The 22,187-nt window shown below is 48.8% G+C and overlaps 1 protein-coding gene across 8 annotated transcripts in view; it reads right to left on the bottom strand.

Annotated features, from left to right (window-relative positions):
* PML (PML nuclear body scaffold) overlaps window positions 1-22,187 on the bottom strand; it is a 38,987-nt gene that overhangs the window by 9,713 nt on the left and 7,087 nt on the right. For 3 of the 8 annotated variants that reach the window (XM_040493225.1, XM_040493232.1, XM_040493227.1), the window contains exons 3-7: window positions 11,683-12,263; window positions 10,383-10,453; window positions 4,115-4,252; window positions 3,462-3,720; window positions 2,356-2,408 (exon numbers count right to left, since the gene is read on the bottom strand). In XM_040493225.1, the coding sequence (XP_040349159.1) occupies window positions 2,356-2,408; window positions 3,462-3,720; window positions 4,115-4,252; window positions 10,383-10,453; window positions 11,683-12,263 (1,102 nt within the window). Of the gene's footprint in view, window positions 1-1,429; window positions 1,741-2,355; window positions 2,409-2,805; window positions 2,877-3,461; window positions 3,721-4,114; window positions 4,253-10,382; window positions 10,454-11,682; window positions 12,264-22,187 lie in introns of those variants that run through there. The other 5 variants (XM_040493231.1, XM_040493229.1, XM_040493228.1 and 2 more) reach the window with 4 other exon arrangements.

Genomic DNA, 22,187 nt, shown 5'->3' with positions numbered 1-22,187 from the left:
GTACCGGTGAGCTCAAGGGGCAGGAAACTGTGGCCAGAGTCCCTGCGGGCCAGCTTTCAGTATGGTGAGGTCCAGGGGGTGGCCGTGGGGCTGGTGGCTGCAGTGGGGTGGGGCAAAGACCCCAGAGAGGCCAGGGTGCGGGATGTTGAAGTCCCCCAGAAAGAAGGCTGGACCTGGCTAAAGAGAGGCCACCTGGGAGGCGGGTGCTGGAGCCTCCCCTGTGTGGGGGGAGGCAAGAGGAGGTGTGAAATGATCTGGGGAAAGTGGGGTTCACCTCAAGAAAGGCACAGAGAACCTGACTAGATGGTGGGACCGACACAGTCCAGGAGGCACAGAAGGCCTTGACCTGCCTCCCCACTCTGAAGCTCACAGGGCGTTGGAAAGAGGGGACATGGTAACTCCACCAGAGAACCAAGTTTCAGCGCAGGGAGGACACAAAACCGCCTGCAGAGAAGAGCTAAGTCCAGCAGGGAATGTGATGGTCATGGAAGAAGGGGTTGCCAGGGCAATCTTTCAACAAATATTTATTGAGCAGCCGTATCTGCCAGGTCCTGGGATCGACACATTCCCTGCCCTCATGGGCTTAGGTCCTGGCAGAGGCCCAGCGGAAAGCCTCGGGGTGGTGGGATGGGGCAGTTGGAGGGGCAAAGGGAGATAAAAGCTTCCTATTTTGGGGCAAAGAGGCCTGGGGATGTGAGGAGCGGGCAGCCTGTATCTCAATCATGCCCTTTCAGGTGAAGAGGGCTTACATCTCCCTGACGGGTCTGTGCAGCCGCTCCTTCCTTGGTCCGCTCCTTGACCACGATGCACAGAATGCCTACTGTGTGCAGGGCCTTCAGCGAATGGGCCAGGCTGGGTGGTGGGGTGCAGGAGGGCCGGGGAGCAGGAGCCAAGTGAGCGAGTGGCCATGCGGTTCCAGGAGGATGGTGGCCACCAGCTACAGAAGAGGGAGGTGCTAGGGGTTCTCAGAGGCCTGTCTGAGGGGGGCCAGGCTGGTGGGGGGTAGGGGGAAGAATTCGAGGGCAGGGGGCTGGGAATGCAATTGGAGGCACCTCCAGAGGTCCTGGACGGGGTTCTCCACGGGGGCGGTGTCAGAATTCCCAGGGGGAGATCCTGCCCTAAGAGTCTGGGGTGCTCTGCCTCCCCCCACCCTTCCTGAGAGAAGTGTCAAGCTGGGAAGCCACAGAGAGAGGAACGGCAAAGAAGCTGTTGAGCCACTGGGCTATGTGGGGGGAGCCCCGGAAGGAGCGGCCGAGGGAGCGCACTGGTCCCCGTGCCCGGCCGCGTTGACTGATGGCCCTCTGGAGGTGGCAGGGACTCTCCTGGGGATCGGCAGGATGGCTGGGAGGCCCTGTGGCAGCAGGGGTGGTGGCCTGGACTGCGGGGGGAGGACACGTCCACATGGGGTTGTAATACACTTTGAGGGGCAAGTGGAAGGCGCGGTGAAGACGGGGGGTACTCTGTGCTCTACGCGACAGGAAGCTAGTCCCGCGGCGGCTGCGGACGGCAGTGTCCTCCCGGTGACTGGCGGGCTGGCTGTGAGGATCGGCTTCAGGGACTGCAGGTTGTTCGGCGGGATGTTGGGGAGACCAAGCCGGGGGGCGGCATGCGCCATGGGGCAGGCGGGGGGGCCAGCAGGGGTGGTATGCTCCTGGTGCTCTTGGCAGGGGGTGGGCTGGCGAGGAGTGTTGTGCAGCGGTCTCCATGCGCTCCATGCACTTTCCAATACAGAACCTCAGACTGAGGGCCCGAAGGGTCCTCAGAGGCACCCAGTCCAACCTTTCCCTCTGTTCAACCCCCCTTTCCCCACCTCCATTAACCAACCTCCAGGGACAGAAGGGTGCAATCCACAAAGGTACTCGTTCCATTGTGGGATGCCTTTAAAGTTCTTTCTTATCGAGTGAACGCTGGCCTGTTTGGGCCCTGTACGGTGCTGCCCGTGCCCTCACACCCCTGCACTGACCCTCACTGGCTGCGATTAACTGGGGAATGGGTTCTTGCCCCCGCTCCTCATTGAGGACTTAGAGGTCAGAGAAAACATAAGGAAGCTCCAGACAAAGGCATTGGCTAGTTCAGAAGAGAGACAGGGCTCTGGAAGGAAGCACTCTCTCAGCATTTCAGAAGAGTATGTATGGTTACTGACGGCTCCTGCCCTGGTATAGAGGGAGGGCTGGGCTGGTTCCGGCCCGCAGCTGGCATTTGGAGACTGTCCTCAGGACAGCACAGAACTCACTGCCTCGCTGGAAAACTCCCCAGGCGCAGGGCAAGTCTAAGAGTCACCTGCTGCGGCTGGGTCTCCTGGGACCCGGAATGGGGGGAGGCAGGAGTCCAGGGCTGAACTTCTGGACCACTCACCGAGTTTTCGGCATCTGAGTCTTCCGAGCTGCTGATCACCACGACGCGTTCCTCTGAAACAGGGCAGAGGAGACAGAATTAGGCCCTGCCAAGATGCCCACTCAGTGGGGCCCAGGTGTTCTGTGAGAATCCCTGTGGGCCAGTGGATGGGGTGGGCGATGTGTGCCCTATAGAGGGGGATGTGAACATTCACCAAATGTGCTAGTATGGATCTGTTTATTCAAAGAGACTTTCCGTCACTGCCCACTGTGCCCTGTACGTGAATACTTAATTCAGTTATTGGTCCTGAATTCAGAATCTGTTCCCTACACAGGCAGCTTGGCAAAAAAGCACCTGGTTTGTTTTGCAATCCTAAAGAAGCACATTGGTTTTTTCCAATTCTGTCTCATGAGCTGAGATGCTTGAATTAAAAGCTACTTTATATTTGGTTAATCAAAACCTTTTGATTACCAATAGCATTGTGAGCAAGGAATGTCGGTCAGGGCTCAGTGTGCAAGCAGGATCAGGGCTCAGTCTGAGACCTAGAATGAAAACAAAGGGGGCCTCTGGGTGAAGCAGATCTAGGAAGAACTGTCTTGACCGTTCCAGAATTCTATCAGTTGGCCTCAACTCATGCCCAAGAACTCCCAGTTTGGTGGTGTCCATAAAAGGTATCTAGGACAAATGACGTACTTTGGCCAGGTGGCCTTTGCAGACAAATTTGGGAAGTGATGGGTGTGGACTTGACCCAAGGTCTCTCTGGGAGCATGCCAGGCACTCACCAACAGAACTGCCTGGGGAGACCCACCTTGTGCAGAGGCACAGTGCTGGGCGCTGTATGGGTGCGTTCGGGGAAGGGGCTACAGACTGTGGGTTTTAGCCTCTTACGGTCCCCACACTGGAATCCCAGCAAATCACACGGTAAACTGTATCCAATCTTATCCCCCAGGAAAACCATGGGCTTTCCCTGCCCCATCTGGTGGCAGCTGAGAGCAGGACACACAGGGGATGCTGTTGGCTTTGGGCTCCCTGGGTGGGATGAGGATTTGGGGGAAGGGTCCCACCCTACCCAGCCCCTGGAAGACAGCACGTAGGCCTCAGCCTCCGCTGCCCACCCACTTCCTTACCTGCCTCCCCAGACTCGCCGGTCACGTGGTTGCTGTTGGGCGGGAAGACCTCGTTTCCGATGATGGGGCTTTCAGGGCTGCAGGGCCCATCCAGGTGGGGTGGCGAGACTGCCTTGGAGGTGCTGGGCCTGGGTTGCTCGGGGGAACTCCGGGCCAGCCGTGTCTCCTTCTCCTCCTCAGACTCCATCTTGATAGCCTTCCTGGGGCACTCGGTCTGGCAGGACTTCCTCTTCTGGGGAGTGACTGGGCTGCAGACCTCCTATGTGGTGGGGGGTCACAAGGCCGGGTTAGCAGCCTTCAGGGGTGCTGGGGTGGTGGGCAGAGATGTGAACCTGGGTGGCAGGGACCTGTGGCCCACCCCCTTTGCTCCTGCTGTCGCCTCTGCTCTCTGCCACGCAGATCGTGTCTCTCTCCACATAGGAAGACCCCTGGGCTGCCACGCACACTGGCCGTCTGCTGACCACTGACTCTGCTGGCCTCTGCTTGCCCTGGAGTGGCTCACGCTTACAGGGGAGCTTCCTGGCAGGGCAGCCAGGAGCAAGGGAGAGAACAGCGTAGGTGCTGACTAAGGCCTGGCTTCTCAGGTGGGAACCTGACTGCCTGGTGGGATCTGGGCCTCCAGGTGCAGAGGCAGGGGGCAGGGAGAACCTTACCTCTCTGCAGGAGGCGTCTTTGATGGAGTAGGCATGTATCGGCACCGGGTGTACCCCGGGCACCGACTGTACCAAAGCCACGACTGGGGTCTCAGCTGGCCCTGGGGCCTGTGCCCGGGCCCTCTGCATCTCCTCTGGCTGCGAAGTCTGGAAATAAGAGAGACAGAAATGAGCGGGTGGCAGGCCCAGGGCTGAGAGCCCAGGCCTGGGGTCAGCCCAATCCCCAGGGCCTCAGCCAGCCACAGGTGCAGGCTGTTCAGAGCCTCCCGGGGACCAGGAGTCCTCCTCACACCCTCCTTCTGACCCTGAGGTGCTGGCATCCAGGGGCACTTCAATTCCTGTGCATCCTAACAGAGCCAGGAGGTGACTGCTGAGATTACACGGGACCAACCGCGCCTAAAGGTTTGCTCGACAGCTAGCTCCGGGTTAACAAAGCGCTCGCTCCTGGTGGCAGCAACTCCTCTACAGCTGCAGAGCTGCAACAGTGAGGACACCCTTCCACTGAGCTGAAACCCTTCCAGGGAACCTCCCTGTGACCTTCACTCTGCCCCTGGGCCTTAACTCCCCCTGGGTCAGAACAATTACACACCTTGGCCAAATCCCTTAAAACCCCTCAGCCCTCAGTCCCCCTCTGTGAAATGGGAATAATATTAATATCTGTCCCACAGGATACTGTGGATGAAATGTGTTACCACAAGTAAAGTGCCTAGAAGAGCACCCAGCACTCAGTAAGTGCCACCGATGGTAATGATGCTAAATACAGTTTTTATTGCCACTCTGAGCCAGGCAGGTGCTAACTATGCATAAACCCACCCCAAAACGGACTTGGGCTGGTTCTTCAAAAAGTTAAACACAGAATTCCCATATGATCCAACAAGTCTTCTCCTAGGCATGTACCCAAAGGACTGAAAACAGATGTTCAAACAGAAACCTGCACACAAATGTTCACACCAGCCCTATTCACGACAGCCAAAAGGTGCACACAACCCAAAGGCCTACCAGCCTCTGAGACATCAGCCAAATGTCTAAACAGCCCAAATGTCGGACAGTCATACAGTGGAATTTTATCCAGCCATAAAAAGGCATGAAGTCGGGGCACCTGGGTGGCTCTGTCGGTTAAGTGTCAGACTTTGCTCAGCTCGGGTCATGATCTCGCAGTTGTGAGTTTGAGCCCCGCGTCGGGCTCTGTGCTGACAGCTCGGAGCCTGGAGCCTGCTTTGGATTCTGTGTCTCCCCCTTTATCGGCCCCCTCCCCGGCTCATGCTTTCTCACTCTCTCAAAAATAAATAAACGTTAAAAAAATTTTTTTTAAAGGCATGAAGTTCTGTACGTCAACATGGATGAACTTTGAACACATTACACTAAGTGAAAAGAAGCCAGCCACAAAAGAATACATGTTGTGCGGCTCCATTTATATGAAATATCCACAAGAGCTGAGCGCATAGAGACAGAAAGCAGACTGGAAGCTGGAGTGGGGGTGGGGGCGGGGCAGATGTGGAGTGGCCGCCTCAAGGGGACACGGTTTCCTTTCGGGGTAATGGGAATATTTGGGAACTAGATGGGTGGGGTGGCTGTACAAGATTTGGAGGGTGCAATGTCACTGAACTGTATACTCAAAAATAGTTAAAACGGAATTTTCCTAGATGAATTTTACCACAATAAAAACAATTATAGTTAAAATAATGAAATAGGGACCATCCTGTGATTATTGCCAATCTACAGAGAAGGGTAGGAGGCACAGAGGTGAAGTGACTGATTTCCCAAGGTCAGATACCTAATGAGGGTCTGGACCAGGGTTTGAGTGTAGTGTCTTTGAACTGGTGGTTCTCTTTCCTGGTCACTGTCTCTCTTACATCCCCCCACACCGCTTTTCTCTATACTGTGTGAAACGGAAGCATCCGCTGGGCAGTTCACTGAAAATAAGTGACGAGTGACCTGGGAAGTGTCCCTCCGAAAGGGGAGGCCCAGACTCTGCCACTCCTGCCTGCAATCCTGACCCCTTGCTGCCTCCAAGTCTGTGTGTGCCCAGGAGATGACCGTGAGCAGGCGCCTGCAGTGGTCCGTGTGGTGAGGGGAAGGAAACAACACCCAGCTGGAGGGGGCGCTTCCTCGAGCACAGCCACGCTGGACAAGTCAGAAGCTGGACTTTAAGATCAGGAAGCCAGGGATAGGCTTTCCTCACAGGGGAACCCCAGGAATTAGCTGGCCAAACCCGGGCTGGGGCAGGTGGGGGAAAGCCCCACGTGGCCCCATCGTGCTGGGACCGGAGCTCGACGTGGGGCGCTTCTTGGTATCGAGCACTTTGATGTGGGCTCCCAAATCAATTGCTATAACGGACTGACTTCCTTTTCTCCTCCCTCTCTGGGTTTCTTTCTCTTAACATCTTTATAGAAAGGGAGGAGAATTGTCTCTCTGGATCAGAGTGTATCTGGGGGAAGTGGAGAGAATGGAGAATCTCCTTAAACTTTTTAAAGTTTATTTATTTATTTGAGAGACAGAGAGAGAGAGAGAGAGAGAGAGAGAGAGAGAAAAGCACAAGTGGAGGAGAGGCAGAGAGAGAGAGGGAGACTCCCAAGCAGGCTCCACAATGTCAACTCAGAGCCTGATGTGGGGCTTGAACCCAGGGACTGTGAGATCATGACCTGAGCGGAAGTCAGACACTTATCTGACTGAGCCACCCAGGCGCCCCTACACCAGTGTTTTTCAGACTACAGTCTGTGACCCATTGGTGAATCATGAAAGCAATCCAGTGGGTCACGACCAGCATTTTTTAAATTATGCAGAATAGTATAGAACAGAAAACCCATGTAACAAGGGTAATTTACTTTGCAAAACTTCCATTTTAGCTACAGTTATGCATGTGTACGTATATATACCGTAGATATAAAATATATTTCTTTATAATGGGTAGTGGTCAGAAATTTAAACCACGTCACACCCATTAGGATGGCTATTAGTGAAAAAAGTGTGGATGAGAAGGTAAAGAAATTGGAAACCCATGAAGTGCCTGGGTGGCTCAGTGACCGACTTCAGCTTAGGTCATGATCTCATGGTTCGTGGGTTCGAGCCCTGCATTGGGCTCTACACTGAACACTTGCTCAGAGCCTGGAGCCTGCTTCAGATTCTGGGTCTCCTTCTCTCTCTGCCCCTCCCCAGCTTGTGCTCTGTCTCTCTCTCTCTCTCTCTCTCTCTCTCTCAAATAAATGTTAAAAAATTTTTTTTTCAAGAAACTGGAAACCCTGTGCACTGTTGGTGGGAACGAAGAAGGGCATGGCCAACTATGGAAAATTGCATAGTGACTCCGGAAAAAATGAAAAATAGAATTACCAGATGATCCAGCAATTCCACCTCTATGTAAATTTTGTTACGTATATTTTATCACCATTAAAAAAATTGTTTAAAAAAGTTGAAAAGGTCCTTTCATGTCTGGATCTACAAATCACTGGTATGTGAAAGACCTTCTTTCCAGAAGGGCAACAAACTCCCTGAAAGTGGGCCTGGGATTCTCTGCCTCTGTCCCACCCACGATGTCCTCCTTCCTGTGTTAATGAAGCAGGGGACAGACAAGAAGGCTCACTAAAAAAAAAAAAAAAAAAAAAAAAAAATCATGATGCCCAATTTGTTGTTTGGTAGCTTTAAAATGTTTTATTTTTTTCCATTCAAGTATTATAATGTCATGATGCAAAGAGTCTACAGGAAATGGAAGAAAGATGGCCCCCAAGCTGGGGAGTTCTAGTTAAGGCTGTTGCTGTGTTTTCTCGTCACCTCTGTGCAGATACATGACTGAAATGAAAGTAAACCAACAGTTTCAAGAGGGATCCAGTGTTGGGGTGGAAAGCCCAGCTCCTGCCTCCTAAGGCAGGGACATGGGCCCGAGAGTCGCCTTTCTCCTGGCATAGCTGAGCGACCGTACTTTCTCCAGGGACTGCCCGGCCACGCCTGCCTCCCTGGAGCTGCTACACCAGCCCTTTGCACTCACAGAGTGAGACGACATCCTTCCCCCGGCTCCCCTGGCCTGCCTGCCCCCTCCTCCAGCCTACTACCAAAGTGAAAGCAAGAGGCTTTGCAGAAAGAGCATTCTTCTGATGTTCCAAGTTCAAACTACTTAGTAGCGAATGGTGAGAGGTCACATAAAGACAAAGACCCGGAAGAATGCCTAGACCTCATACAAGATAGTACAGGGTCTCTTGCTGTTCATGAACCAGCAACTGGCACGTGGAAGACAGCCGAGCTCTGTGGACCTGGGGCACCTTCCCCAACTATTTATAGGATTTCTTTGGGGGACATTATTCATCCTAGCATTGTGATACCAAAACAACCTAAATATGCATTGACAGGGAACTGGCTAAATAAAACATGCTACATCCATTCACTAGACTGCTATGCAGACACAAAAAGACATCAGGAAGCTACCTACCTACTGAAAATGTAAGAATTCCAGAATACTTTGTGGGGTGAAAAAGCCTGGGGCGTAATACTATGAACATAGGGTAGTATGCTACCTTTGTGCAAAAACAGAATGGAAAATGGAATTACCTGTAATCATATTTGCTTGTAATTACATAAAGAAATTCGGGAAGGATATGTAAGAAATAGAGATAGGTATATGGGCATAAGAAGTTGAAAGATAGGGACCAGAAGGGAGGGAGACATGATATGTTACTTTCTTTCTTTTTTTAAGATCCAGATACCGTACGTGCAGGATTTGGGCAGTAAGGTGCCATATGTAGGGTGTTACGTGAAAATATTGGATATGCACAAACACAGTCTTAGTTTGCACAAGAAATCTCTGTGATGCTCAGTAATGGAGAGCTCAAATGAGAAACGGGGTGCAGAGAGATGTTGGGGTGTCCCCCCACCTCAAAGCATTGGTTCTCAACTTAGCTACAAATTATCATCACCTGGGGATCTGAAAAAAAAAATTAGGTACAATTTATATACAGTGAAATGTACAAACGGTAAGCGTACAAATCAATGGATTTTAAGAATCGAAGTGTAGTTGACATATTTATCATTCTATGTTTTTACTTCTGACCGTGTGATTGTATTACTTCAAAAATATAATAAAAACGTCCTTTTTTACTTTTCAAGCTACATATGTGGGGATGCAGGACCCAAAGCAGTTAGGAGTCTGCTTCTAATCCTATCCCTAGCTTGCTGTGTCATGTGGCCTGGGGTTGTCACCCTCTCTCTGGGCCTCAACCTATGCAAAATAGAGGGTTAGACTCCATGCGCTCTCCTAGCTCTAAAACTCTCAGTTCCTAAATCCTGCATTCTCCAGGAAGTCTCTCCAGATTGCCTCTGCCTACAACAATCTCTCTCCCCCAACGGCCATACATGACAAAGCTAGGCTCGCCACCTGACCGCTACCACCAGAAGACCTGATTTCTGTGGAAGTCTCATCAGTCCTGGACCCACACCTTTGACAGGCAGACACAGGCAGACCCAGATGACCAGGACGTGGAGGAGACCAGACGCCTAGTCCAAGGAAGGATCTCAGGAAGCTTATCCCAGAGGAGCCATGCATGCAAGCACTTAAGAGGGCAAGCCAAAGGGGTACCACTGCATTTTCTCCCAGGGAAGCAATCTAAGGGCAGTCCAGAGATGGGGGTGGCTGTCTCAAGCATGAGTGAGCTTCCTGTCCTTGGGAGGTGTGTGTGTGTGTAGACAGCCATAGGTCAAGGGTGCTGTAGAGGGAATGCCGACGTTAGAGGGGGTATGGACACCTCCCAACCCTGAGAAACTATGATTCTTGCATATATGCTGGTCCTGAAATCACACCAATGAAACCCAACCTGCTGGGACTGAGGTCTGCCTCCTGGCCCCATTCTCCTCTCTAAGAACCATGTTGGGGGCGGGGGAGAAGTGGGGAAGGCCTCCGTGTTGATTCCAGGAAAATGCTCACATATCTAGGATGGGGGACAGGGTAAGGGAGATGTCATCTACCACCATCTGTCAGGGCCACCCGCCAGTGACCGCTTTCTTCACCTCCTGTCCATCCCTGGTTCTCACCCCTCTCAAATCTATCAAGTGCTACTTTGGCATTTAAGATCTCAGAGCCAGCCAGTTCACCTGCCCTTCCTTTACTCCTTCCCACCGAAAGCTGCAGTCCGGCCACTTGCTGTCCCTCTCGGGCACTCTCCCCTCTCTAATGCCTGCAGACACAAGGGACAACAAGACTCAGGTTCCTTCCTGACACAGGGGAACTCTGAACCCGTTTGACCTGTGGGACCATACCACCTCCCCTTGAGACCTCAACCCATCTTACCAGGTCAATGTCAGAAGAGTCCCTGGGAGTGCTGACAGCCTCTGGGCTGGCCCTCCTGTGTACAGCTGCATCTGGAGAACACAGAAAAGGTCACAGGCAAGTCAGGGACATCCCCGGTGGGAGGCATCTTCGCCTGGGACAGTGACAGAGGAAATGTCTCTGCTGCTTTTCCTAGAGACTCATTCTTCAGGGCCTCTCACAACACTGGGGCAGCTCCATGGAGGGGCTGTCATTTGGAAGGAGAGCTCCCTGATTGCAGTGAGCATGAACCCAGCCAGAAGGGAGAGGGTGGCATTAGAGAGTGCAAACCCCAGGTGCATCTCTGTCCATCTCTCGGCTGCCACCGAGGCACAGTTTGGTGGTATGAGCCCACAGCCATCAGCTCCAAGGGCAGGCGTGAGTGACTGAGCCCCCATCACTGGCACTTGCCCGGATGCCTTCAGATTCTGTTGCCACCCACCTCTTTCCCAGTAAGGGCATCCTCACACCAGCTATTCAGAGCTCAGATGTGAGCCTAGAGATTTCCTCAAAGAGCTGTTAAAGGTTCCTCACCTTGGAGGCCCTTTGGGGCACCCCCCTCCCCTTGGCGTCCCTTGAAAGCCCCGATGACGTCACCAGCTCATACAGAGCTGCTCCAACTCCTGGATCTGGACTGCAGAGCCAAGCACTGCCTCATTCTCCGGCTACGTGATGTGCTCCCATCTTGCCCCAGTTGGACTGGACAACTGCTGAGGTCACAAATTGGTCTGCTCTCCACTTCCCAGGGGCCCACAAAGGTAGGCAGCTGGTCCAGACAGCAGGCCATGCTGGAGGCGAAGCATCTCCTCCACTGAGGCGCAGTATGGTTTCTGGTAAACACCCAACCACTCCAGGGGGTTTTCTCAGTCCCCTTCTGCTCTAACCTCACGTTCCAGTTGACTTCTCTATTGCTAGACAGGAGGCTTAAGAGAATTTCCTGAAGTGGTTATCCCTTTGGGGCTAAAATGATACTGTGTCTCGTTCTCAGCTTAGTAGTTTCTTAATTCTCCAAGGGTCACAAGATCACAGCTAATCCACAGGGCCCTGTAAATTAGTAAAACGTGACCCCTCTGGAGGGCTGCAGAAGCACGTCAGGGCCTCCTCTCCTCCTTATCCTGTGCTCTGGAATGTACGATGTGAGCAAATCTGACTTTAAACAAAAACAAAACTAAAAACAAACCCACGGCTTCCTTTTCTGCCCTGTCTCCCCCAGGGAGCGACAGCAAGGCACAGGCCCTTAAATGGTAAACAGGTCGGCCACAAGGGTGGCTCGGGTGCTTACCCGTCTCCTGAGTGATGCAGGAGACGAGTCCCTGCAAGCGCACTTTGAATTCGTCGAAGCCATCGGTGCGCACGGCGGCCTGCAGGTTCTGGGGCTCCTCCTGGCGCAGGCGGCTGAGCGCCTCTCGCAGGAAGCCGTGCATGTCCAGCACCTCCTGGTCAGAGGCGTAGCGCTTCATCCTCTGCACCAGCGCGCCTCCCACGCGGATGCGCTGCAGCACCGCTTCCAGGTGGCCCAGCTGGCCCGCGATCTCATCATAGCTTCGCTGGTATCGCGCGCTCACTCCCTCCAGCAGCTCTTGCTCCTGGGCCAGCACGTGCGCTACCACCTGGCGCACGCGCGCGTGGATCAGCTCCTCGGTGTCTGCGCGCATGCGGCCCAACTGGCTGACAGCCGCGTGCATCTGCGCGTGCGCCGCGCCAAAGGCGCGGTCCTGCTCCTGCAGCGCCTGTGCCATGGCGTCCAGCTCGTCCTGCCGCTGCTGGATCTCCGCGCTGATGTCGCACTTGAGCTCGCTGTGGCCGCTATCCAGGAGCGCGCACGAGCAGCACAGCGGCTTGGAGCAGCCTCGGCAGTAGATGCTGCAGACACACAAGGCCGGCCTCAGTTAGGGCTCTCCTGCTTCTAATCCCTTTATATTTTTGTTATTAAACTCTTTTTCAAAAATTACAAAACTTTGAATCATGGTAGGTCCCTAGGTTCGTGCTTTTCTCCATTCAGTTTGTGGTCTCCAAACTACCCATAGAGCATTAGAACGTAAAACAGTTACTTAAGTAACGACAGCTAGCCTCCAGTCGTGAAACAAGGCACAGATACACAGATTGTCTCTCCACACCGTTTCTGAATTTCCTTTCCCCGCCTCCGAGGCAACCAGGTGAGCACTGGGGTGCATCCTTCCACAACTGTCTGCTCAGGCCACTTTACACAAATATCCAGACTGCTTGCAGGATTTTAAGGACTTGATACATTTCATCCCCTTTCTTTTTAAAGTTTACCGGGTACGTGGTGCATGGTGCGTGGATGGCTCAGTAGGTTAAGCCTTGGACTTTTGACTTCGGCTCCGGTCATGATCTTGGGGTTGGTGAGTTCAAGCCAGCAGTCGGGCTTTGCCCTGACAGCGCGGAGCCTGCTTGAGGATTCTCTGTCCCCTCTCTCTCTACCTCTCCCCCACTCGTGCACACACGCTTGCTCTCTCAAAAATATCTAAACTTTAAAAAAAGGTATTAAAGTTTATTTATTTTGAGATAGACAGTTTGGGGGTGGGGGGGGCAGAGAGGGAGGAAGAGAGAATCCCAAGTAGGCTCCACACTATCAGTGCAGGGCCCAAGGAGGGGCCTGAACTCATGAACTGAGATCATGACTTGAGTCGAAATCCAGAGTCAGAGGCTTTAACCTACAGAGCCACCCAGGTGCTTTTACATTTCATCCCATATAATCCTCACTAGAGTTTCTGAGGGGAGAATTATTGCTGTTCTCATTTCACAGATGAAGAAAGGGAGACAATCAGTGGTTAAATAATTGGCTCAAGTATCTACAACAATTTTGGTGGGTTGATGTTCTTAAAAAGAAAAAAAAAGATCATGCTATAAAAGATCATGAGTAATGTCTTTGTAGCTTCCTCCTCTAATTTAACTTTTGTTCAGGACATTCCTCTAGGTCTAATAAGTATAGATCTAATGTATTCTCTTTATAGCCCCCTTAAATTCCACATTGTACCACAAGTGATCCAGTCATTCTCCTGTTAATGGACATTCTAGTGATTTCCTATTTGTACTTTGTCAATATGGATAAAGCTTTATGTGGCCTAACACATGGATGCTTTTGTTTCTATGAAATAGGTTACAAAAAATAGGAATGCTAAATCAAAGGGTGTGCATTATTTTCATTTACTTAATATATTTTAGCTAGCACTTGCACAGCATTTATTATGTATCAGACAATGTTATGAGTATTTGAGAAATATCACTCTTTTAATCCTCCTAACAATCCTACAGAATAGGAATTATTATATCCCCATTTTAAGGATGAGGAAACTGAACAAGAGGTACAATAACTCGTCCAGGATCACAGTTGGTAAGTGATAGCGTCCAGAGGGCAAACTGTAGGAGGCAGAATAATGTACTAATTCCCAGAACTGGAGTATGTTAACTTCTATGACAAAAAGGACTTTGTATATGTGATTAAGTTAAGGATCTTGGGATGGGAAGATTATCCAGGTGGACCTAGTGTAATTACGAGGGTCCTTATAAGGAAAAGGGGAGGCAGGCAGGTGTGAGGAGGAAGACGTGATAATGGAAGCAGAGGTCTCGTGCTATCCTGCTGGCTTTAAAGATGGAAGGGGGTCATGAACCGAGGAATACAGGCAGCTTCTAGGAACTGGAAAAGGCAAGAAAATAGATTCTCCCCAAGAGCCTCCAGCAGGAACACGGCCCCGCCGACATCTTAATTTTCTCTCAGGGAGACCCATTGCAGACTTCTGACCCCCAGAGGTACATAGTAACAAATGTGTAATGTTTTAAGCTCCTAAATTTGTGGTAATTTGTTACAGCAGCAATAGGAAACTAATATAAAAACCCAGCCAGCCAGGCGCCAAGTCCATGCTCTGAAACGCTATAATGCTGCCTCTTCAAATACTACCAGGAAAATATTGTTAGTTACTTCCCCAGAAATATTGCTATCATCTGTTATCAACAGCAATGATAATAAGTCAGCCCACCTGAGGCCAGGAGAGAGGATCTTAGCTGGAGCCACTTTGGCCTCAGTTAAAGATCAACTTGTCCTGGAACTGCCAGCAGAGACTGTGCTGGCCAACCTGACTCCAAAATTGTGGCACGAGGCACTGGTCCTCGGCTTTGTCGGCTCTCAACCTCCCCAGACCACCGAAGAGGGCAAGGCTTCAGAGCTCGAACCTCTTGATCAAATATAGGAGATTTATGCTAGGCTAGCTGAGGTTTCCTGGAGAGCCCAGAGCGTGAGGGAAGCATGGGAGTTGCCACTGGGTCAAGAGCACTCAGCAACTCCAACATGGGGAAATCTGATCTAAGTAACAGAGACCCATCACCAAGAGGCAGGGCCAGTGACTGAGGTAAGGGTCAACTGAAGCAGAGGGCAACTGTGGATCTGACCTCAGCTCTGTGCCCTTAGCAAGTCACTTAACCTCTTTTTGCCTCTATCTTCTATCTGTAAAACAGGGATAACCCCCACCTCATATGGGAATTCTATAGAGGATCAAATGAGAGAAGTCCTATATATATGTTCTCAACAAAGACTGCGATCATTATAATTGACTGAGATATTAGCGCTCACCAGTGATACCATTAACAAGAAATGCTGAGCAATTATGAAAAGAACTAATAACTCTACAGAAGGCAGTTTGGCAATATCCATCAAAATCACAAATGTATTTATCCTCTGACCCAACAATCCCCCTTCTGCGTATCTATTCTGTAGCTCTACCTCAACATGTACAAAATAACATCTGTACAATGCAACACAGTCCATAATGGCAAAGAATTGAAACACGCTAGGCAAACAGTTGCATAAATTATGATACAACCGTACAATGGAATGCTATCCCAGCAATTCAAATGAAAAGAATTATGGAAAAAATTCCCAAGCTCTCATTCACAAACAACAATTTTCAAATGCTCAAAAAAAAAAAAAAAAGTAGACATACTTCTAACAAAAAATATATACATGGGAAAAAAAGAATTCCACTGAGAAAGAATCTAAAAAACAGAAGAGTGTCTCAAGGCCCCAACTGGAAACACTAAATAAACATCACGATATCAATTCTCTTCAAGTTCAGATAAAGGTTTAAAGCAATTTTAATCAAATTACAGATGAGAGTTTGAAACTTCACCAATGGATTGTCAATTTCACAGGACAGAATAAACAGATCAAATAGTTAAGAAATTTTGGGGAAAGGGCACCTGGGTGGCTCAGTCGGTTAAAAGCTACCAACTCTTGGTTTCTGCTCAGGTCATGATCTCAAGGTTCATGAGTTCGAGCCCCATGTTGGGTTCTGTGCTGGCAGTGCGGAGCCTGCTTGGAATTCTCTCTCTCCCTCTCTCTCTGTCCCTTCCCTCCCCCTGACCCCGCTCGCGTGCGCGCTCTCTCTCTCTCTCTCTCTACTAAATAAACTTAAAGGGAAAAAAAGGAATTTTGGGGAAATCAGTGTCAGAAAGGGGAATTTTCTCTGCCAGATAACATAGGATAGAACTACCATTATTTTAAGAAGTGTGTGTGGCACTAGTCCAAGAGTAAAAAGGAAGGAAAATCAGCAGAACAGACCAGATATTACTTATCTAGGTCCTGGCATCCGTATAAGAATGTGATATTTTATAGAATAAAGAAAGCATCCCACACTAATGGACATTAAACAATTCCACTCAAAAATCAGAATCGAGAAAACCGGCTACTGCGGTGGGGAGAAGCAAATTAGGGCTTGTTTCACACGTGATGCCGCAATACATTTCCGGTGGGTCACAGACTTAACTATGAACCATAACACCATAGAGGTGTGACAGTTGACTACTAATGATGGTAAAGACCTTATAACCACTGAAGAAATGGAAGAAATCATACACTCAACAGATGCGACTACCTAAAAATTCAAAACTATGTATTTTTCAGAAAGACATTCACAACTTCCTATCGTGAGAAAAGCAAGTTACAGAACTATCTGCTTCTGTTCAGTTTGGTTTATGTGATTATAGAGACGGCAGGAAGGAGAGTAAACAGTCTATATTGATGGGAGTTACTTCTTTCTCCCTCCCTCCCCCTTTTCATCTATTTAGATTTTCCCAAAATTTCCATAATCAATTCTAAGTGAAGGAGTTTGGACTTTAAAGAGGAGGCAATGGAGAACCCTCAGAAAACATTCCATCTAGGAATAATAAAGCTTTTCCTCTTCTTCCCTGACATGTATTGTTTTGCTTGTCCCTTTATGACTGTTCAGTGAATTGACTATGTCGTTAATATTTTAGTTAGAAGCCTCAACATGTTTCCTGGGTTCTCAGTCTCCCTATCTGAAAGCTGCCTATGTCTTAAATTGCCATGCCAGAGGCCATGTGACAGCAGGAAGGATACGGGTCCTGGAGGTGGACAGCCTTGGGCCTGAATCTGAGCCCGTCTGATTCCTAGCTACAAGGCCTGGAGTAAAATACTTTCTCTCGAGTCTTAACTTCCCTGTCTATAAAATGGGGATAAATAAGAATGCCTCTCATAGACTGTTGCAAGGACAAAGATGGGCTGGTGTATGGGAAGTCACCTGCACAGTGCCAGCGACACATTGGACATTCTGGAGCCATGCAAGAAGGGGAGGCATTAACTACACAGGTTTGCACGGCAGGGATATTAGCCCTACTGTTGGTAAGTCAACCTCTCAACCTCAGACAGTACGGAAACATCATATTGAGTGTGGTCTCTGGGCTGTCCCCTTCCCACTAGGGTCAGGCCAGCCCAGTGTAGCCACACCTCCTGCTGAGACCAGAGCGGTATGCCACTTCTGCTCTTCTAAGAAACAGGGCTGGGAAATCCAGGAAGCAAAAATCCTATGAAAATGGGACCCGTGGAGGAGAGCTGGCCCCAGAGCAGGACTCCAGGGCAGGGCCAGGCTGGTCTGAATGGGAACTGAGAAACTCTCTACTCTACCATGCTCACTTCCAAGAGAGTGACAGGGAGCTTTCACTTTGAGGGAATAGCAAAAGGAACAGCCTCCTTTGGAAACTCAAATTATTGGCTAGAGGGCAATTAAAGGGCTACATGTGTCATTTACATACAAATATGAATGCTTTCAATCAGACTGGTTTCCTGCTCTGCTGGGAAACAGGGTTGAGGAAAGATTTCTGAAGCCAGGAGAAGAGATGGGTAATTGCAGAGCCTGGGATACTTAGAGCGAAAGCATTATTCCTATTGACTTCTCCTCCTCCAACTCTTCATTGGTTGAGAAGCTGGTGACAGAGATCGGAGAACCCAAGGGCTCCGAGAGGAAGACACCAGAAAGGCAGCAGCGAGAAAAGGTAAGAGGCGGAAGCTTTGTCTGTTTCTCACACCCATCTTCTGCCAACCCCACAGCCAAGAATGAGGAAGAGAAAGTTTGTGCTTTTCCTTCCCCACTCTTTTCTTTTTTCTTCAGACTGTCATGTAAGTCCTAGTTAGTTAACATACCATGCAATATTGGTTTCAGGAGTAGAATTCAGTGGTTCAACACTCACATACAACACCCAGTGCCCATCAAGACAACTGCCCTCGTTTAATGCCCATCATGCATCTACCTTCCCCACTCTTTTCTAGGCAGGTCCCTGCTCCCAAGACAGAGGGCTGGCGTGTCCATTATGGCCCACTGAAAGGCCACTCAAGCCAGAGACCAAGGGGGAACGCCAGATACGCGCCCCCCTCCAACCACTTCAACAAATCCCTAACTCTTGCTGATTCTACCTTCATTTACCCTCCCCCCACAAATAGTAAATACCAACTATGCACAAGCATGGCACTAGGATGTAAAGACGACCAAGGTAGAATCCTGGCTCCTAAATCTGTCACATGAGTTCCCATTGCTACACACCTTTGTTCTTGCCTCGATCACAACTTATCTCCTTTGGCATATCCCCTAACAGGCTTCCCTGCCTCTGGTCTTTCCAATCAACCCTTCCCGGTGCCACCAACACGGTATTTCTAAAATGTGATGATCATCACACGCTGGGACCATTGCAATGACCCCCCTCAGAAGTAGAGTCAAAACAGTATCAAGTGCAAGACATTTTTAAAGCATCACATAAGCTATATGTTAATAAAGGAGATTTGATTTTTGGAACAGAGTTTTAGATAACTTGGAATTCACTGCATTTTATCATAATGGACTGCAATTATACAATATTGAATGTTAGCGAACAGTGATGAAGTAGGGATTTACACGCCAGGAAATGTTACAAGGCAGCAAGACAAGGTTTATCACATAGATGAGTACAGTGACTACAAACTATTTAAATCTGATCTAATTTCAGTAAATGAGATGGCAAAAGAGATGGAAGTAGCTAAAACAATCGGTTAATTAAAGCCATGAATAAGAAAAACATGATTTGATTCAGTTAACAATAAACACTGTTTATCAATCAAGTGACACATGGCATAAAAAGGCAGCTCTTCTACTTGGCTATACCAATCTTGAAATGCTTTTCTAACTCTAACAGCTTTGGCAGAATAAATCCAAATTGTAAGAGATGCCAAAGCGGAATTTGTTACAAAATTCAAAGACTAAAGTTAATCATTAAATGTTAATGACTCTGGTAAAATAGAAAACAGACAGTAAATCCTTACGTGCAACAATTTTGATAGTCTCAAGTACTTTTACTACAATGTGTATAAAATGATTTATCAAACAAATCAGTTCTCCCCAAATCATAGTAATATTGTTAAGATTATGAATCAGAAAAACCCAAGAAATAATACTAATACATTATAATACTAATGGCAATAGAGCAAAAAAGAGTACAATGAGGAGGAAAAAGGAGAAGGAGTAAGAAAATTTCCCTGTAATAAGGAGAATTTCTAGATTGAAGAAGTCTGCCAGGTTTCAGAATTGGATACATAATGCTCAACACCAAGACAGTTTGGTTAAATTAATAAACTTCAAGAATGAAAATACCTTTAGGTATCAAGACAGAAAAAGCAAATAAATTTGGCCTCAGACCTCTCCTCATGAACATTTGATGCTGGTAGACTACGCAGCAAAGTCTACAAAATTCTAAAGGCAACAGTGTAACCCAGGTATATTATACCCAGCCAAGATATCATTCAAACAGAAGAGCAACTGATAGACATTTTCAATACTAAGAGATCCTAGGAATTTAGACTGCTTACTGACAACATCCATCCAGTTAAGAGCTGAATTGAAATAAAGAATTTATAGGAATGAATGCTAAAGTACAAGGGCCAGGGCCACGCATGAGAGCCATTTTAACATAGAAGCAAGAGAGATAGATGGGAGTGGGCCATCCTGATCTTTTTCAGCAGAGACTCTAGCTACTATTGTCTAAAATGGAAATGTTTCATTAAAACCAAACTATAATAACTACAACCTCTTAATGTCTTAGTATTTTTTTTTTTTTTTTGCTTAGTCTTAGATATTTTAGGAAACATTTTACAATGAAGAAACACTTCTTTGAAGTTTAGTAAAGTCTAATTTTACTTCAGTAAAATTTTTCTTCAGTATCTTTTTCTTCTGCTAAAGTTAAGGAAAATTAAATTTATCATTTCTTAAATAGCACGCTTTCTTTTAATAATCCACTTCTGAGGGGAAAAAAACACTCGAGTTCTAAACAAGCAACTTGCAGAGTCCTTTTTTGCAACTCAGCCCAGTTGTTAGTTGAGGACTGCCTGCCTGTAGTGGCCAGCAGTGCCAGGAAACGCACACACGGTTTGCAGTCAGGAAACCCTCTACCCCATTTGGGTCTTGGCTCAGACAAGTTCTCCCAGTTGGGTTAGCTCCCATTAATGCATTGGCCTCTTGCCTCATTTATACAATGGGAACAGTTCTCTCTTCCTCAATAATCTTTCAAGAAGGCATGAGAATTAAGATAACAGCCCAGGAAAAACATCTCAAAGGACAGATAAGTATTAATAAAAGGGATACTCCAACCAGAAGAGCCCATTCTCTGCCCAGGTTGGAAAAGGGAAAACGCCTCCTGCTGGAAAGGGACTGCCCAGGTTCCAAGGAGTTGGGAAGCTTCATCTGAGGCTGGCTTCAAACCTGTCGCCTGCATGGATGGGTGTCTGATCCAATCAGAAGCATACTCAGACTAGGCTTAGAATCCGGGAAGGGATTCTTGCTCTCTCCCACTGGATTTGAGAATGAGGGTGTGTACAAGGGCCTCTGGAGCTGCAATCATCTGGCAAGCGACAGGAAGAAACCCTTCTGTGAATGGGGCTGACTTGGAGCAAAGAAGGGTCACAAGAAATACAGAGAAAGCAGGTCCTGTTGACATAATATGAATATCTAATCAAGTAGGGTCAGAGGCTGGCCACAACCCTGTTCACTTCTTACATAAGCCATTCATTCATTTTTGCTTAAGAGACTGACTAAAAATTTGTTACTAATTTACACGTTTGTTTTCGTTGTATCTCATACAGACAAACCTCTTCAAGGTACACTTCACATGGCCCTCTTATCTACGCATTCAACCAAATCTACCTTGGGGCTCCATGCCCCCCACCCCCATGAAAGGAAAAGCAGTTGCTCTTGGTTTGGCTCAGAAAACAAGTCCCCTGGGTGAGTTCATAGAAAAACTTGGAAATGGATTCTTTGTGCCCTAACTCCTGGCAGCATCCTTCTGCTTGCTCATGTGGTGCTTCTGGGTCAGCTTTCAACCCCGGTAAGATCAATCCCCAAGAAGACGCAATCTACTGATAACTTCACAGAGGGTACCAGGAAGGCCCCAGACAGGGCTGGGCCAAGGAGGCCAGCCGGACACCGAGGGTGCAAACGAATTTCAGGAGGCACTTGCTTGGTTCATGAGGGCAAGGGGGCTCCTCATAGTTTGCACCTGTGGCATCTGGCCTTCTTCCCCCACCCAGCCCTGAGGGGGAGTCCATGAGGTCCATGAGGATGTCTTTTCCATTTCCTTCTCAGCTAGCAGCCCTTCCCTTCCTTGTCCCCAGCTTTGCCACTGCGACCTGTCCGTCTCTGCCCTGAAACTTCCCCTGGGCTGTCCCGCCTGCTTCTCCCTGTCCTCTTCTGAAATCATTCCAACTTCTGGCCTTGGGAACTCTTTTCCCAGGTTATGGTCTCATCACACCTTTCAAACTGGATTAACAGATCTTTTGTTTTTTCCACTCAACTAATCCAAATGCTTTCTGGCTATAAGCTTTGATGCCTCTGGATTAATTCCCCCACCCCATCCGGCCAAGCTTTGGGATCTGACACCCAGATATGGGAGTCAGTTCCAACTGCTGTCCTCGACTCAATATTACTATTGGGCAAAAGGCACTCCCCAGCAATCCCAAAAATGGAAAGGTTGGCGGTCACCTTTAACTCCAGGTGAGGCAGGCCCTGGTAGTGTGAGATTTGGGCCCCTTCCCCATTCTTCCATCTCCGCATTCTTGCAGACCTCACCCCCATCTGTACCACAGCCTCAGTCTCCTAATGGGGCTCCCTTTCCCCTGGTCCAGGTCCTTTGCTTCAGTTTCTGCTAGGTATGTATGCCCAACAGCACAGTGGTCAATCTCCTCAAATGCTTTACGGAATGGGGTGAAATAGAAATAAGTATGCAGCCAAAGAAACAAATACTGGGTCTCCTGGCTCCCAAACTTACCCACTTCACAGAACCACAGTGCAGGGAGAGAATCTGACCCTCCCACCCTCTGCCTTAACGCCCATCAGTGGGCTTCCAGCAGAGCCCCCCCATAGGGTCCCTCTCAAAGTGTGTTCTATAGACTGTTCACTGGTAAAACAAGAGTGAAATGCACGAAAAAGGAACAAGCTGAGAATAATCTACGTCCTAAAA

This window comes from Herpailurus yagouaroundi, unplaced genomic scaffold (genome assembly GCF_014898765.1).
Source record: "Herpailurus yagouaroundi ecotype Mexico unplaced genomic scaffold, PumYag 184, whole genome shotgun sequence".
NCBI classification, from domain to species: domain Eukaryota; kingdom Metazoa; phylum Chordata; class Mammalia; order Carnivora; family Felidae; genus Herpailurus; species Herpailurus yagouaroundi.
Note: the sequence above shows the minus strand (reverse complement) of the source record. Positions and strands in the feature narration are given on the sequence as shown.